We start from the raw sequence: 14,748 nt of genomic DNA, 5'->3' as shown, positions 1-14,748 counted from the left end.
CAAATTAAGACCCTGTGTCTACAGAATTTTTTTCCTTTCCTCGATTTCCTGACCTCGTGATCTGCCCGCCTTGGCCTCCCAAAGTGCTGGGATTTTTTTTTAGCCCCACCCCTGGTCCCTGGAGAGGTGAGACAGGCTGGAAGTTGAGTTCAATTACCAATGGCCAGTGAATTTAACCAGTTGTGCCTATATAATGGAAGCGCCATAAAAACCCCAGACTGTTTGAAGAGCTCCTGGATCAGTGAGCACGCGGAGGTGTTGCAGGGGTGCCTAGAGAGGGCATGGAAGGTCCACGCCCCTTCCCCATACCTTGGCCTATGCCTCTTTTCCTCCTGCTGCTCATTTGTACCCTTCATAACAAACCAGTAAACGTAATTCAAGTCTTTCCCTGAGCTCTGTGAGCTGTTTTAGCAAATTATCAAGCCTGAAGAGAGGGTCATGGGAACCCCCAATTTGTAGCCGTGTCAGTCAGAAGCACTGGAGGCGTAGGCTTTGCAGCTGGCATCTGACGTGAGGGCAGTCTTGTGGGACTGAGCCTTATCTGTGAAGTTTGTCTCTACTCCAGGTAGGTAGTGTTGGAATGGAATCGAATCGTAGGTCGCCCAGCTGGTGTCAGGAGAGTTGAAAGACCGGTTGATGATACGGTTTGGATCTATATCTCCACCCAAATCTCATTTAAAATTGCAATTCCCAATGTTGGAGGTGGGGCCTGGTGGGAAGTGATTGGTTCATGGAGGTGGAGGCGGATTTCCCCCTTTGGTGCTTTTCTCTTGATAGAGTTCTCAGGAGCTTGTGCCCGCGTGCTCTCTCTCTCTCTCTCTCTTTTTAGATGGAGTCTCATTCTGTCGCCCAGGCTGGAGTGCAGTGGTGCGATCTAGGCTCATTGCAACCTCTGCCTCCCAGGTTCAAGTGAGTCTCATGCCTCAGCCTCCTGTGTAGTTGGAATGACAGACATGCTAATTTTTGTATTTTTAGTAGAGATGGGGTTTCACCATGTTGACCAGGCTGGCCTTGAACTCCTGACCTCAGGCGATCCGCCTACCTTGGCTTCCCAAAGTGCTGGGATTACAGGCTGAGCCACTGTGCCTGGCTTGAGATCTGGTTGTTTAAAAGTGTGTGGCACCTTCCCATTCTCTGCCTCTTCCTCCCGCTCCAGCCATGTGAGACATCTCACTCCCCTCTTGCCTTCTGCCTTGATTGTAAGTTTCCTGAGACCTCCCCAGCCATGCTTCCTGTACAACCTGCAGAATCCTGAGCCAATGAAACCTCTTTTTTTTTGAATAAATTACCCAGTCTCAGGTATTTCTTTATAGCTAGGCGAGGATGGACTAATACAGTTGGTGTGAGGAAAAAACCCACACACACATTTGGTGTCAGAAGTGTTGTGAGAGGAACCGATCATTTCCTTTGGTGTGTCCAGTACCCTCTCCTATGGTCCATTTTGCAATCCCACAATGAATTTTTTTTTTTTTTGAGACAGAGTTTTGCTCTTGTCACCCAGGCCGGAATGCAATGGCATGATCTCGGCTCCCTGCAACCTCCGCCTCCTGGGTTCAAGTGATTCTCTTGCCTCAGCCTCTCAAGTAGCTGGGACTATAGGCACGTGCCATCACACCTGGCTAATTTTTTTGTATTTTTCGTAGAGATAGGGTTTCACCGTGTTAGCCAGGATAGTCTCCATCTCCAGAACTCATCATCCGCCCACCTCAGCCTCCCAAAGTGCTGGGATTACAGGTGTGAGCCACCAAGCCTGGCTACAATCCCACAATTCTAAGTCTTACATAGCCATGGCTACGGCATTAACATTTATTTAGAAGTTTACATTTTGCAAAGCATTTCTGTTGTAGACAATGTGTGGAATGACAGTAGGTGCAGGTAGGAGGAAGGGAAAAAGATGCAGGGCGTCCGGGGTCCCAGTTTGTATCAGGACAACCTGCATTAAGGCCAAAGATGATGGGTCCAGGAATTTACTTTTTTTTTTTTTTTTTTTTTTGAGACAGAGTCCTGCTCTCTCACCCAGGCTGGAGTGCAGTAGCGCAATCTTGTCTCACTGCAACCTCCACCTCATGGGTTCAAGTGATTTTCCTGCTTCAACCTGCCAAATAGCTGGGATTACAGATGCGCGCCACCAAACCCATCTAATTTTTGTATTTTTAGTAGAGACAGGGTTTCGCCATGTTGGCCAGGCTGCTCTCGAACTCCTGACCTCAAGTGATCCACCTGCCTCAGCCTCCCAAAGTGTTGGGATTACAGGCGTGAGCCACTGCGCCCGGCCCATTAATATAATTTCTTAAAAAAATATGAGTGACCATGGCCCATGACAAAGCCCTCAGGAGGTCTTGAGAACATGTGCCTAGACCTCCGTTACTGAGAGGTTTGCTCTGAGTGCTGATGCACAAGACTTGGACGAGGCAGGGAGACGGTCAGGAGGCCAACCTTGCCTTGGCAGGGGCGGTGGTGCTGGGTAAGGTGAGCCGCTGGAGGGAAGGAGCAAAGAGGAGAGATTCCACTTTCCCTCCGGGCCGTGGTCCTTTTCTCTATAACATGGAGTTGAAGGTTCCTACTGATGTCTTAGAGAGGACGAAGGTTAAATGAAGGGGCACATGGTAAGCGTTTGGCTCAGAGTAAGCTCTCAGTAAGTGACAGTTGTTGTTGTTTTCCCCCTAATAGTAAAAGGGAGCCCTTACCAAGCTTATATTCTAGTGTGAGAAACAGAACAATTGGCTGGGTGCGGTGGTTCACGACTGTAATCCCAGCACTTTGGGAGACTGAGGCGGGTGGATCACGAGGTCAGGGGTTCCAGACCAGCCTGGCCAATATGGTGGAACCCCCATCTCTACTACAAAACATAAAAATTAGCCGGGCGTGGTGGTGTGTGCCTGTAGTCCCAGCTACTCGGGAGGCTGAGGCAGGAGAATCGCTGGAACCGGGGAGACAGAGGTTGCAGTGAGCCGAGATTGTGCCACTACACTCCAGCCTGGGTAACAGAGCAAGACTCTGTCTCAAAACAAACAAACAAAACAAAACAAAACAAAACAAGCGGTAAAAATAAAGTGCTAGGATTGAGAGAGGCGATAGGGGGTGCTGTGGCGACATTTGTGTCTCCCCTTGAAATAAAGCAACACATGAATTGATAATTCTGCCCGTCTTTCTGTCCTACTCACCATCCCTCTGTCTGAATTTCTTTGTATCCCTCTGCCTGCCTTCCTCCTCTTCTATTCCTTCTAACAGGAGATTTTAGTGACTGTTGCTTCCTGAAGAACTATCCTATTTCTATTCCTGTAAAATTGTCTCCTGGGAGCAGGGAATCTCCTTTGGGAGGCTGGCTCATTCTTCTGCTCTTGGAAAAATAACTGAGGTCTCTCTGGCTCAGGATGCAGAGTGAAGCAAGGGCCAGGTGCCAGGTGCCAGGTGCAGCCATCAGGAAGTGCTGGGTCTTCTCTCTAGGGTCACTACACAATCCCACTCGCCTCCATGCCATTCCATCTTCCACATGCAGAACAACTGGATTTCATCCATCCGTTTCCAGATCTGCAGGCTGGGACCGTGGGTTGGAAGGTGGCCTCCAGTAAGGAAGGGAAGAGGGAGGAATTGTCTCGCAGTAGAAATAGCCATCATTTCCTGACACTTCCTCTGTGCCACAGGCTTAAAGATCATTTTTTAACATTTGAGTATGTATCAGTAGTATGTCTATGGAGTAAAAAAAAGGGTAATTAGTAAAAATCCCCCTGCCCTTGTCCTGAGATGTATGATGCATTTACAAACAGATACATATATATTCTTGTATTTTTCAACACTTTTTTTTTTTTGGATGGTGTCTCACTCTCTCCTGGAGGGCAGTGTCATAAGCATAGCTCACTGTAACCTTGAACTCCTGGGCTCAAGCAATCCCCCTGCCTTAGCCTCCTAAGTAGCCAGGGCTGCAGGTTGTATGCCACCACACCTGGATACATTTTATCTTTGTAGAGATGGGGATCTCACTATGTTGCCCAGGCTGGTCTTAAACTCCTGGACTCAAGTGACCCTCCTGCCTCAGCCTCCCAAAATGCTGGGGTTATAAGCATGAGCCACCACGCCCAGCCTCCACCTTGCTTTTTCACCTAATAATATACCTTCTATAAACATAATTTTCTATAGATCTCCATATAGAGCTATGTAATTGCTGGACAGATGTGTCAAAATTTATTTAACCTCTCTCCTGTCAACAGAAATTTAGGCTGTCTCTAGGCAATTGCTGTTGCTACAGTCCTGGGACCTAAGCTCTAGTCTTATATCCCCATTTTACAGATAAGAAAACAGGCTCAGAAAGGTTGTGTCATGTGGTCCAGCTCACACAGGAAATAATCTGAAACCAGGTTCCCATCCAGTGACCTTACCATTAACCACAATAAAAATAGCTTTATCAGCTGGGCACAGTGGCTCATACCTGTCATCCCAGCACTTTGGGAGGCCAAGACCAGCAAATCGCTTGAGGTCAGGAGTTTGAGACCAGCCTGGCCAACATGGCGAAACCCCGTCTCTACTAAAAATACATAAATTAGCCGGCATGGTGGCAGGTGCCTGTAATCCCAGCTACTCAGGAGGCTGAGTCAGGAGAATTGCTTGACCCCAGGAGGCGGAGGTTGCAACGAGACCAGATTTTGCCACTGCACACCAGCCTGGGCGACAGAGCAAGACGCTGTCTCAAAATAAATAAATAATAGCTTTTATTTTGAGCCAGGAAATTACTTACCCACACACGTAATTTTCTGTTTTGGAATAGTTTTAGATCTACAGAAAGCCTTTGAGGATGAGAATGCGAGTTTTCCCACGGCCCACGCCGTTTCCCCTACTGTTAACATGCTACATCAATATGGTACATTTCTCACAATTAATGAACCAAGATTGATACATGACTATTAACTGAAGTCCCTACTTTATTCAGATTTCTATAGTTTTTAATGTGTTTTAACTTGTGTTCCAGGAACTGAGTAGCTCAGATTACAGGCATGCTCCACCACATTCAGCTAATTTTTAAACTTTTTTGTAGAGATGGGGTCTCAATATGTTGCTTAGGCTAGTCTCCAACTCCTGGGCTGAAGCCATTCTCCCACCTCAGCCTCCTAAAGCGCTGGGATTACAGGCATGAGCCACAGAGTCCAGCCTCCTTTTTTAAAAAATGACCTTGACAGTTTTGATGAGTACTAACCAGGTATTCTGTAGAACACCCCTCGGTTGAATTTGTCTGATATTTTTCTTGTGACCACAGAGGTAAAGTGCCCTTCTCATCACATCGTATGAAGAGTGCGTACTAGCCACATAGCTTAATGTTGTTGATGTTAATTAATTCATTAATTAATTTTGAGATGGAGTCTCACTCTGTTGCCCAGGCTGGAGTGCAGTAGTGCAATCTTGGCTCACTGCAACGCCCACATCCTGGGTTCAAGAGATTCTCCTGCTTCAGCCTTCTGAGTAGCTGGGATTACAGGTGCCCGCCACCATGCCCAGCTAATTTTTTTGTATTTTTAGTAGACATGGGTTTTTGCCATGTTGGCCAGGCTGGTCTCGAACTCCTGACCTCAAGTGATCCAACTGCCTTGGCCTCCCAAAGTGCTGGGATTACAGGTGTGAGCCACGGAGCCCAGCTGATGTTAACTTTGATCATTTGTCTGAGACAGTGTTTTCAGGTGTTATCTACTGTAAAGGCCACCCTGCCCTCTTCCACCACCACTTCCATACTGCACTCTTTGGAAGGATGTCACTACAGGCAACCCACACTTAAGGAGTAGGGAGCTAAACTCTCTGTCCTTGAAGTATCTACATAAATGATTTCAAAATCTGCACAGGAGATTTCTCTCCATTTTCCCCATTTATTTATTTAGCCATTTATTTATATTTAGCAATTACTTTTCTTTCTTTCTTTCTTTTTTTTAAAATTGAGATGGGATTTCCCCATGTTGTCCAGGCTGGTCACTAGCAATTATTTTTTTTTTTTTTTTTTTTTTTTTTTTTGAGGCGGAGTCTCGCTCTGTCGCCCAGGCTGGAGTGCAGTGGCGCGATCTCGGCTCACTGCAAGCTCCGCCTCCCGGGTTTACGCCATTCTCCTGCCTCAGCCTCCCGAGTAGCTGGGACTACAGGCGCCGCCACCACGCCCGGCTAATTTTTTGTATTTTTAGTAGAGACGGGGTTTCACTGTGTTAGCCAGGATGGTCTCGATCTCCTGACCTCGTGATCCGCCCGTCTCGGCCTCCCAAAGTGCTGGGATTACAGGCTTGAGCCACCGCGCCCGGCCTAGCAATTATTTTTAATTTCATGGTTTTTAAAAAAATTTTTTATTTTTTATTATTTATTATTATTTTTTTTGAGATGGATTCTCGCTCTGTGCTCTGTCGCCGAGGTTGGAGTGCGGTGGTGTGATCTCGGCTCACTGCAATCTCTGCCTCCTGGGTTCCAGAGATTCTCCTGCCTCAGCCTCCAGGGTAGCTGGGACTACAGGCGTGTGCCACCGTGCCTGGCTAAGTTTGTATTTTTAGTACAGACAGGGTTTCACCGCGTTGGTCAGGCTGGTCTCTAACTCCTGATGTCAGGTAATCTGCCCGCCTCGGCCTCTCAAAGTGCTGAGATTACAGGCGTGAGTCACTGTGCCTGGCAATGTTATGTTTTTAAGCTGCACACGTACAGAGGTAGAGATGAAGCGAGGCTATAGTGTAAAACGTAAAAGACAAACTCTGCATGTAGTTTTCTCTTCACTCGGCCCTCTAGCTCCCCATCCAGGGCTACCACAGGTAGCCAGTTTCTTGCACTCTCTAGGGAGATAGCTTAGGCGTTTACAAACACGTACAAATATATTTTTTGTTTTCCTTTTTGTTCCCAAATGGTAACTTACTAAATGCACTTATTTGGAATCTTGGGGTTTGTGTGTGTGTGTGTGTGTGGATTTTTTATTTTTTAATTTTAGAGATGGGGGTCTCACTGTGTTGGCTACGCTGGTCTCAAACTTGTGGGCTCACACGATCCTCCAGCCTCGGCCTCCCAAAATGAGAGGATTACAGGCGTGAGCCACAGCGCCCAACCGGTTATTTTCGTTATTTATTTCTTTATTAGATTAGATTAGATTAGATTTTAGTTGCAGCGGGCCCATGTGCATGTTCATTACATGGGTGTACCGGGTACTGGTGGGGACTGGGCTCCCATTGTGCCCATTCTATTGTGATGTTTTAAACTCAGTGAGACAGCAGGGAGGTCGCTGCTTGTCGCCGCCGCTGGATGGAGCCTTGCCGGATCTCCCGGGCTCTGCAGCCCCTCTCCGGTCTCTGTGCTCGGCTCCTCGCGGGGTCCAGCGGGCGGCGGGCGTGAGAAGGGAAGGCTTGGGCGCCCCGCCCCGGCCTCTGTGATGTCAGCGCCGGAACCTGGAATCCCGGCTCCGCGAGGGAAGGCTGGGGAGGCGGAGGCGGCGGCGGCCGCGGGTGGAGAGGGTCCGCGGCAGCCTCTGAGGAGCGCGGGGCGCAGCCATGAGCGAGTCCAGCGCCAGTGCGCTCCAGCTCGGCAGGCCCAGCCGGCAGCCCGCGGTCCATCCAGGTAGGGCTGCGGGGGGCGCGCGCGGGGACGGTGCCCCTGGGGTCCTAGGGCGCACGGAGGGAGCCGGCTGCTGGAGGCTCGGCTTGGCCGCTATCCACTCTCACGCCCCGCGCGGCGCGGGGTGCTCCCGGCTCTGGGGAACAGCAGGTGGGAAGGGGATCTTTCTTATTCCTGCTCCCTCCTCCAACGCGTCCTCGTCCAATCCAGTGGGACCCAGCCGGGCCAAAAGGACACTAGAATGGCAGTCCGGACCGTGGTGGGTTTGTCTTCCAGCTGTTGACCAAGACAGTCTTTCAATAGCCTCATCTGTTAAATGAAGGGATTGCGAGCACCCCCTCCACGCCTAACGTTCTGGTATGAGGTGCCTGCCTCCCAGGCATTTCAGCCTTCACATACAGTTAGACCAACTTGAAACCGAATTCTGCCTTGTCTGTTTATTGCTGTGGGACCTTTGGTAAGTGGCTTGCCTTCTCTGAGTCTCAGATCCTTCAGCAGTAAAATGGGAATAGGATGGTGCAGGGAGTAGCTGAGAATCGTGTGATGTGTCTAGGACAGTGTCTGGCATTGTGGCTAGACAGTCACAATACATGGTAGCCAGCCAAGTATTAGAATCTTTTGTATTGGGTAGAATTACAGGAAAGTATACAACTCCATCAATTTCTACAGAAATATGTACAACTGCTGCCCAGTCAAGACAGAAAAGCTGCCAGCACTCAGGCAGGGTTCCTTGTAGCATTTGGAGCTTAGGAATCTTGCAAAACACAAGACCCTGCCGTAAAGTTTTATCTGCAATGTTTTCTGTTTTTCAATTTTAGAATAGAGATTTAATTAAACCAAGGATGTAGGACAAAACATGAGTGTAGATTTGGGCATTGTGGCCTTCAAATTGGATTGTTCTCAATGTTCAGAAGAAAAAAAAAATTAGAAGAGACCCACATCAGAAAACAAAAGTTGCGGTGGATTCAATGCGAATTATTTTCTATCTCAATATTAATACTGCTTATGTCAGCTGAATTTCAGCCTTTCAATAATAGCTTGTCCAGTATTTTTTTAGTTGGTTCCTATTGATCGTCATCTTATTTTAGTGGAATCCATTATACTGAAGATGTCAAGTTCCTCATTTCCCATACAAAGAATGTGAGATTCATCGTTCTTGAATCTTTGCTAAGTGTTTAAGGGTACTTTTGGCATCTTTTTAGGACAACTATAATTGGGCCCTGTAACTAAAAAGTCTCCTATGCCTCTTTGATAGAAGAGATTTTTTTTTTTTTTTTTGACCTTGTACCCACCAACATTGGTGGGAGGCTCAGAAGGGACTGTGTTTGTAACTTTGTAGCACTTTCTAAACAGTGACCTGTTGTATGGGCATTATAGGACAGTCTGTGGGGTGGGGTGGGGGATGGGGGAGGTGACAAATGAGGTCTGGCTTAAAGAATGAGAAGTGTGGGCCGGGCGCGGTGGCTCAAGCCTGTAATCCCAGCACTTTGGGAGGCCGAGATGGGCGGATCACGAGGTCAGGAGATCGAGACCATGCTGGCTAACACGGTGAAACCCCGTCTCTACTAAAAAATACAAAAAATTAGCCGGGCGAGGTGGCGGGCGCCTGTGGTCCCAGCTACTCGGGAGGCTGAGGCGGGAGAATGGCGTGAACCCAGGAGGCGGAGCTTGCAGTGAGCTGAGATCCGGCCACTGCACTCCAGCCTGGGCGACAGAGCGAGACTCCGTCTCAAAAAAAAAAAAAAAAAAAAGAATGAGAAGTGTGACCAGGCATGGTGACTCATGCCTATAATCCCAGCACTTTGGGATGCTGAGGCGGGAGGATCACTTGAGTCCAGGAGTTTGAGGTTACAGTAGGCTGTGATTGTGCCACTGGGCTCCAGCCTGGGTGACAGAACTAGACTCCATCTCTAAAAACAGAGGAGGAAGAAGAAGAGGTGTTTATCCTTCCAAATGATAAAACAGATCACTCCCTTGCTTACATAAAACTTTCCCGTGGCTGACCAGGTGCAGTGGCTCACGCCTATAATCCCAGCACTTTGGGAGGCTGAGGCGGGTGGATCACAAGGTCAGGAGATTGAGACCATCCTGGCTAACATGGTGAAATCCTCTCTCTACCAAAAATACAAAAAATTAGCCAGGCGTGGTGGCACGCACCTGTAGTCCCAGCTACTCGGGAGGCTGAGACTGGAGAATCGCTTGAACCTGGGAGGTGGAGGTTGTAGTGAGCCGAGATCGCGCCACTGCACTCCGGCCTGGGCGACAGAGCGAGACTCCGTCTCAAAAGAAAAAAAAAAAAAATTAGATGGGTGTGGTGGCATGTGCCTGTAATCCCAGCTACCGGGAAGCCTGAGGCAGGAGAATCGCTTGAACCCGGGAGGCAGAGGTTACAGTGAGCCGAGATTGCACCACTGCAGTCTAGCCTGGGTGACAGAGGTAGTCTTTGTCTGAAAAACAAAAAAACAAAAAGCAACTTTCCAGTGGTTTCTCATTGCTCTGAGAATAAACTCCAGGCTCTTCCATAGCAACCAACAGGATCTGGTGATTCAACCCCAGCCCCTCTTTCCAGGCCCTCATCACCTCGACCCGCCCTAACCTATCCTGCTCCAGCTGCACTGGCTGCCTTCCTATCCTTCCAGCATACCAAGATTGTTTCTGCCTCAGGGCCTTTGCATCTGCCATTCTCTTCACCTGGACTCCTCTTCCTTCTTAATAGGGCTGCCTCTTCCTTTTCCTGTTGGGTCTCTGCTCAAATGTCACGTCAGAGAGGCAGACCTCTGGGGCTGTCTATCTGAGGGAATGCGCCCATCTCTCTTTCTCTGACCAGTTAGTTACCTTGCTTATTCTTTCTTTTTTTTTTTTTTTTTTTGAGGTGGAGTCTCGCTCTGTTGCCCAGGCTGGAGTGCAGTGGCGCGATCTCGGCTCACTGCAAGCTCCGCCTCCCGGGTTCACGCCATTCTCCTGCCTCAGCCTCCTGAATAGCTGGGACTACAGGCGCCTGCCACCTCGCCTGGCTAATTTTTTTGTATTTTTAGTAGAGATGGGGTTTCACCGTGTTAGCCAGGATAGTCTCGATCTCCTGAGCTCGTGATCCGCCCACCTCAGCCTCCCAAAGTGCTGGGATTACAAGCGTGAGCCACCGCGCCCGGCCCTTGCTTATTCTTTCAAAGCTCTTACCACCACCTGAAGTCATCTGGTTTGGTTATTTTCTTGTTTAGTAGCAGTCTTTTTTTTTTTGAAATAGAGACTCACTCTATTGCCCTGGCTGGAGTGCAGTGGTGCGATCTCGGCTCACCACAACCTCTGCCTCCCAGGTTCAAGCGATTCTCCTGCCTCAGCCTCCTGAGTAGCTGGGACTACAGGCATGTGCCACCATGCCTGGCTGATTTGTAGTTTTAGTAGAAATGGGGTTTCACTATGTTGGCCAGGCTGGTCTCGAACTCCTAACCTCAAGTGATCTGCCCACCTCGGCCTCCCAAAGTATTGGGATTACAGATGTGAGCCACCGTGCCAGGCTGGTAGCAGTCTTTCCTAGAATGTGGATGCTTTGGAAAACAGGGGCTTTGCCTTGTTTCCCTAGAACCTAGAATGGCATCTGGCACACAGCAGATGCTATATCTATTTTGAATGAATAAGTGAATGAATGAATGAAGTGTCCTTGCAGCCACACTGGCAGCTGTAACATAGTGGTTGTAAATCTAGACTCTGGAGTCTCAGGTGCAAATGTCTTTGGCCTCTCCTCCAGCCTCCTCAAGGGGCACTCAAGGAAAGAACCTGGAAGGGGGCCGGGCGCGGTGGCTCAAGCCTGTAATCCCAGCACTTTGGGAGGCCGAGACGGGCGGATCACGAGGTCAGGAGATCGAGACCATCCTGGCTGACACGGTGAAACCCCGTCTCTACTAAAAAATACAAAAAACTAGCCAGGCGAGATGGCGGGCACCTGTAGTCCCAGCTACTCGGGAGGCTGAGGCAGGAGAATGGCGTGAACCCGGGAGGCGGAGCTTGCAGTGAGCTGAGATCAGGCCACTGCACTCCAGCCTGGGCGACAGAGCGAGACTCCGTCTCAAAAAACAAACAAACAAAAAAAAAGAACTTGGAAGGGCCCTGATGTGACTGTGTTTGAACTGACCTGACTGCCAGATGGTGGGACTTGGTCTGGAGCAGGGACGACTTGGAATGATAGAGACAAAACTCAGCAGCCCCTGGAGATGCTCTTGTGGTGGAACTGGACCCTGATTTTTTTTTTTTTTTTTTTTTTAGAGACAGGGTTTCCTTCTGCAATCTCAAACTCCTGGCCTTGATTGATCTTCCTGCCTTGGCCTCCCAAAGTGCAGGGACTACAGGTGCATGCAACCACACCTGGCTTCTTTTGTTTTGTTTTCTTTTCTTTTCTCTCCCTCTATCTCCTTCCCTCCCTCCTTCCTTCCCTCCCTCCCTTTCTCTCTTTCTCTCTTTCTCTCTCTCTCTTTCTCTCTTTCTTTCTTTCTTTCTTTCTTTCTTTCTTTCTTTCTTTCTTTCTTTCTCTCTCTCTCTCTCTCTCTCTCTTTCTTTCTTTCTTCCTTTTTTTAGTCTTATTCTGTTGCCCAGGCTTTAGTGCAGTGGTGCAATCTCGGCTCACTGCAACCTCCACCTCTCAGGTTTAATCCATTCTCCTGCCTCAGCCTCCCAAGTAGCTGGGACTACAGGTGTGCACCACCATATGTACTTGTGCACCACCATGCCTCTACTAAAAATACAAAATACTAATTTTTGTATTTTTAGTAGAGATGAGATTTTACCGTGTTGGTCAGGCTGGTCTCAAACTCCTGACCTCAGGTGATCCACCCGCCTTGGCCTCCCAAAGTGCTGGGACTACAGGCGCATGCAACCACGTCTGGCTAATTTTCTTGATTTTAAGTAGAGACGGGGTCTGGTTATGTTGTCCAGGCTGGTCCCAAACTCCTGAGCTCAATCGATCCTCCTGCCTTGGTCACCCAAGGTGCTGGGCCTGCAGGCCTGAGCCACCATACCCCGCCCAATTTTTGTATATTTTGTAGAGACAGAGTCTTGCTATGTTGTCCAGGCTGGTCTCAAACTCCTGGGCTCAAGGGATCTTCCTGCCTTGGCCTCCCAGAGCACTTGATTACAGGCATGACTGCATGTGCCGTTGTGCCTATACTTTCTGGAGATACATTGTTAGGAATTTATGTAGTTGGCTGGGCACGGTGGCTCACACCTGTAATCCCAGCACTTTGGGAGGCCGAGGTGGGTGGATCACCTGAGGTCAGGAGTACGAGACCAGCCTGGTCAACATGGTGAAACCCCATCTCTACTAACAATACAAAAATTAGCTGAGCGTGGTGGCACATTCCTGTAGCTTCCTTGGGAAGCTGAGGCAGGAGAATGACTTGAGCCTGGGAGGCAGAGGTTGTGGTGAGCCAAGATCATACCATTGCACTCCAGCATGGGCAACATATCGAGACTCTGTCTCAAAAAAAAAAAAAAAAAAAAAAAAAAAAAGGGAATTTATGTAGTTGAGTAACTATTCTTTGGACGTCTTTCAGTCCAGTAGACGGTATTAAACTTGAAAGACACATAACCATCTGACCTGTGATATTTGTTTTCCCTCTTATCTTCTAAGCCCATTTGTCCAGGTCACTTACCACCTTTAAAGGCATCACCAGAGGGAGGCAGGTCTGGACAGAGCTGAAGCTCGCACAGGCCATTCGCAGGCTGGATTCTTTCTCTGGTGACCCACCCGTCTGACTTGAGTTATTTTTTTCCCATGTCTGGACAAGACTGACCTCTGCCCAGCAACTCAGGCCTGGATTAAGTCCAGGGGCCCTCAGTGGCTTTTTCTTGTTTGTTTTTTCAGGAAGTGAAGAATTTAGAGGGATAAAAGGCGGAAATAACTTTTCAGCCTCTGACCTTTGTCACAATCTGGTTTCCTTTTATATTGTTTGGGTCTGGGTCTGCCTAGACCTTCTGATGTTCTGTCTCCACCCTTAGAGGAGGAGGAAGGGAAGCAAATGGGCCCTGAGGGATCATCACATACCAGGCCTTGGGGTTCTAGTGGCAAAGGAAGCAGGTAGGGTCTCTGCTTTCATGGAGCTTCTAGTCAAGCGAGACGCACTAAACAGTAAAGAGACAAATAGGATTATCGGAGGTAGCCCTAACTACTGGACGGAAACAAACAAGATGGTAAGATAGAGAAGGAAGAGTAGCCTACTCAGATGGGGTGGTCCATAGGCCTCTTGGGGGAGGTGACTCCTTTTTATTTTATTTTTCTGAGACGGAATCTAGCTCTGTCGCCCAGGCTGAAGTACAGTGGTGTGATCTCGGCTCACTGCAACCTCTGCCTCTTGGGTTCAAGCAATTCTTGTGCCTCAGCTTCCCGAGTAGCTGGGATTACAGGTGCGCGCCACCATGCCCGGCTAATTTTTGTATTTTTAGTAAAGACAGGGTTTCACCACATTGGCCAGGCTGGTCTCGAACTCCTGACCTCAGGTGATCAGCCTGCCTCGGCCTCTCAAAGTGCTGGGATTACAGATGTGAGCCACCATGCCCGGCCTTTTTATTTTTTGAGACAGGGTCTCACTCTGTCACCCAGACTGGAGTGCAGTGGCATGATCTCGGCTCACTTCAACCTCTGACTCCTGGATTCAAGCGATTCTCCTGCCTTATCCCCCCAAGTAGCTGGGATTACAGGCATCTGACACCATACTCGGCTAATTTTTGCATTTTTAGTAGAGTCAGGGTTTCGCAATGTTGGCCAGGCTGGTCTTCAACTCCTGACCTCAGGTGATCCACCCGCCTCTGGCCTCCAAAGTGCTGGAATTATGGGTGTGAGCCACCGCACCTGGCCTCAGGCAGTGTTTTGAGCCAAGGATCTGCAAACAACTCCTATGCTAAATCCAGCCTTTTTTTTTTTTTCTTTCTTTCTTTTTTTTTTTTTATGAGACAGAGTCTCGCTCCGTCGCCCAGGCTAGAGTGCAGTGGCACGATGTCGGCTGACTGCAAGCTCTGCCTCCTGGGTTCACGCCGTTCTTCTGCCTCAGCCTCCCAAGTAGCTGGGACTACAGGCGCCCGCCACTACGCCCGGCTAATTTTTTATATTTTTAGTAGAGATGAGGTTTCACCGTGTTAGCCAGGATGGTCTCGATCTCCTGACCTCGTGATCCACCCACCTTGGCCTCCCAAAGTGCTGGGATTACA

At 48.9% G+C, this 14,748-nt stretch overlaps 1 protein-coding gene across 3 annotated transcripts in view; it reads left to right on the top strand.

Moving 5' to 3' along the window:
- Positions 1-7,328: 7,328 nt before the first annotated feature.
- The window catches only part of TMC7 (transmembrane channel like 7), a 69,413-nt gene continuing 61,993 nt past the window's right edge, over positions 7,329-14,748 (top strand). Inside the window, exon 1 of one of the 3 annotated variants that reach the window (XM_031658418.1) lies at positions 7,329-7,557. In XM_031658418.1, the coding sequence (XP_031514278.1) occupies positions 7,491-7,557 (67 nt within the window). In that variant the 5' untranslated portion in view covers positions 7,329-7,490. The remainder of the gene's footprint in view (positions 7,558-14,748) is intronic. The other 2 variants (XM_031658419.1, XM_031658417.1) reach the window with 2 other exon arrangements.

This window comes from Papio anubis, chromosome 18, assembly GCF_008728515.1.
Source record: "Papio anubis isolate 15944 chromosome 18, Panubis1.0, whole genome shotgun sequence".
NCBI classification, from domain to species: Eukaryota; Metazoa; Chordata; class Mammalia; order Primates; family Cercopithecidae; genus Papio; species Papio anubis.
The sequence above is the reverse complement of the archived record's forward strand: the minus strand, read 5'-3'. Positions and strand labels throughout refer to the sequence as shown.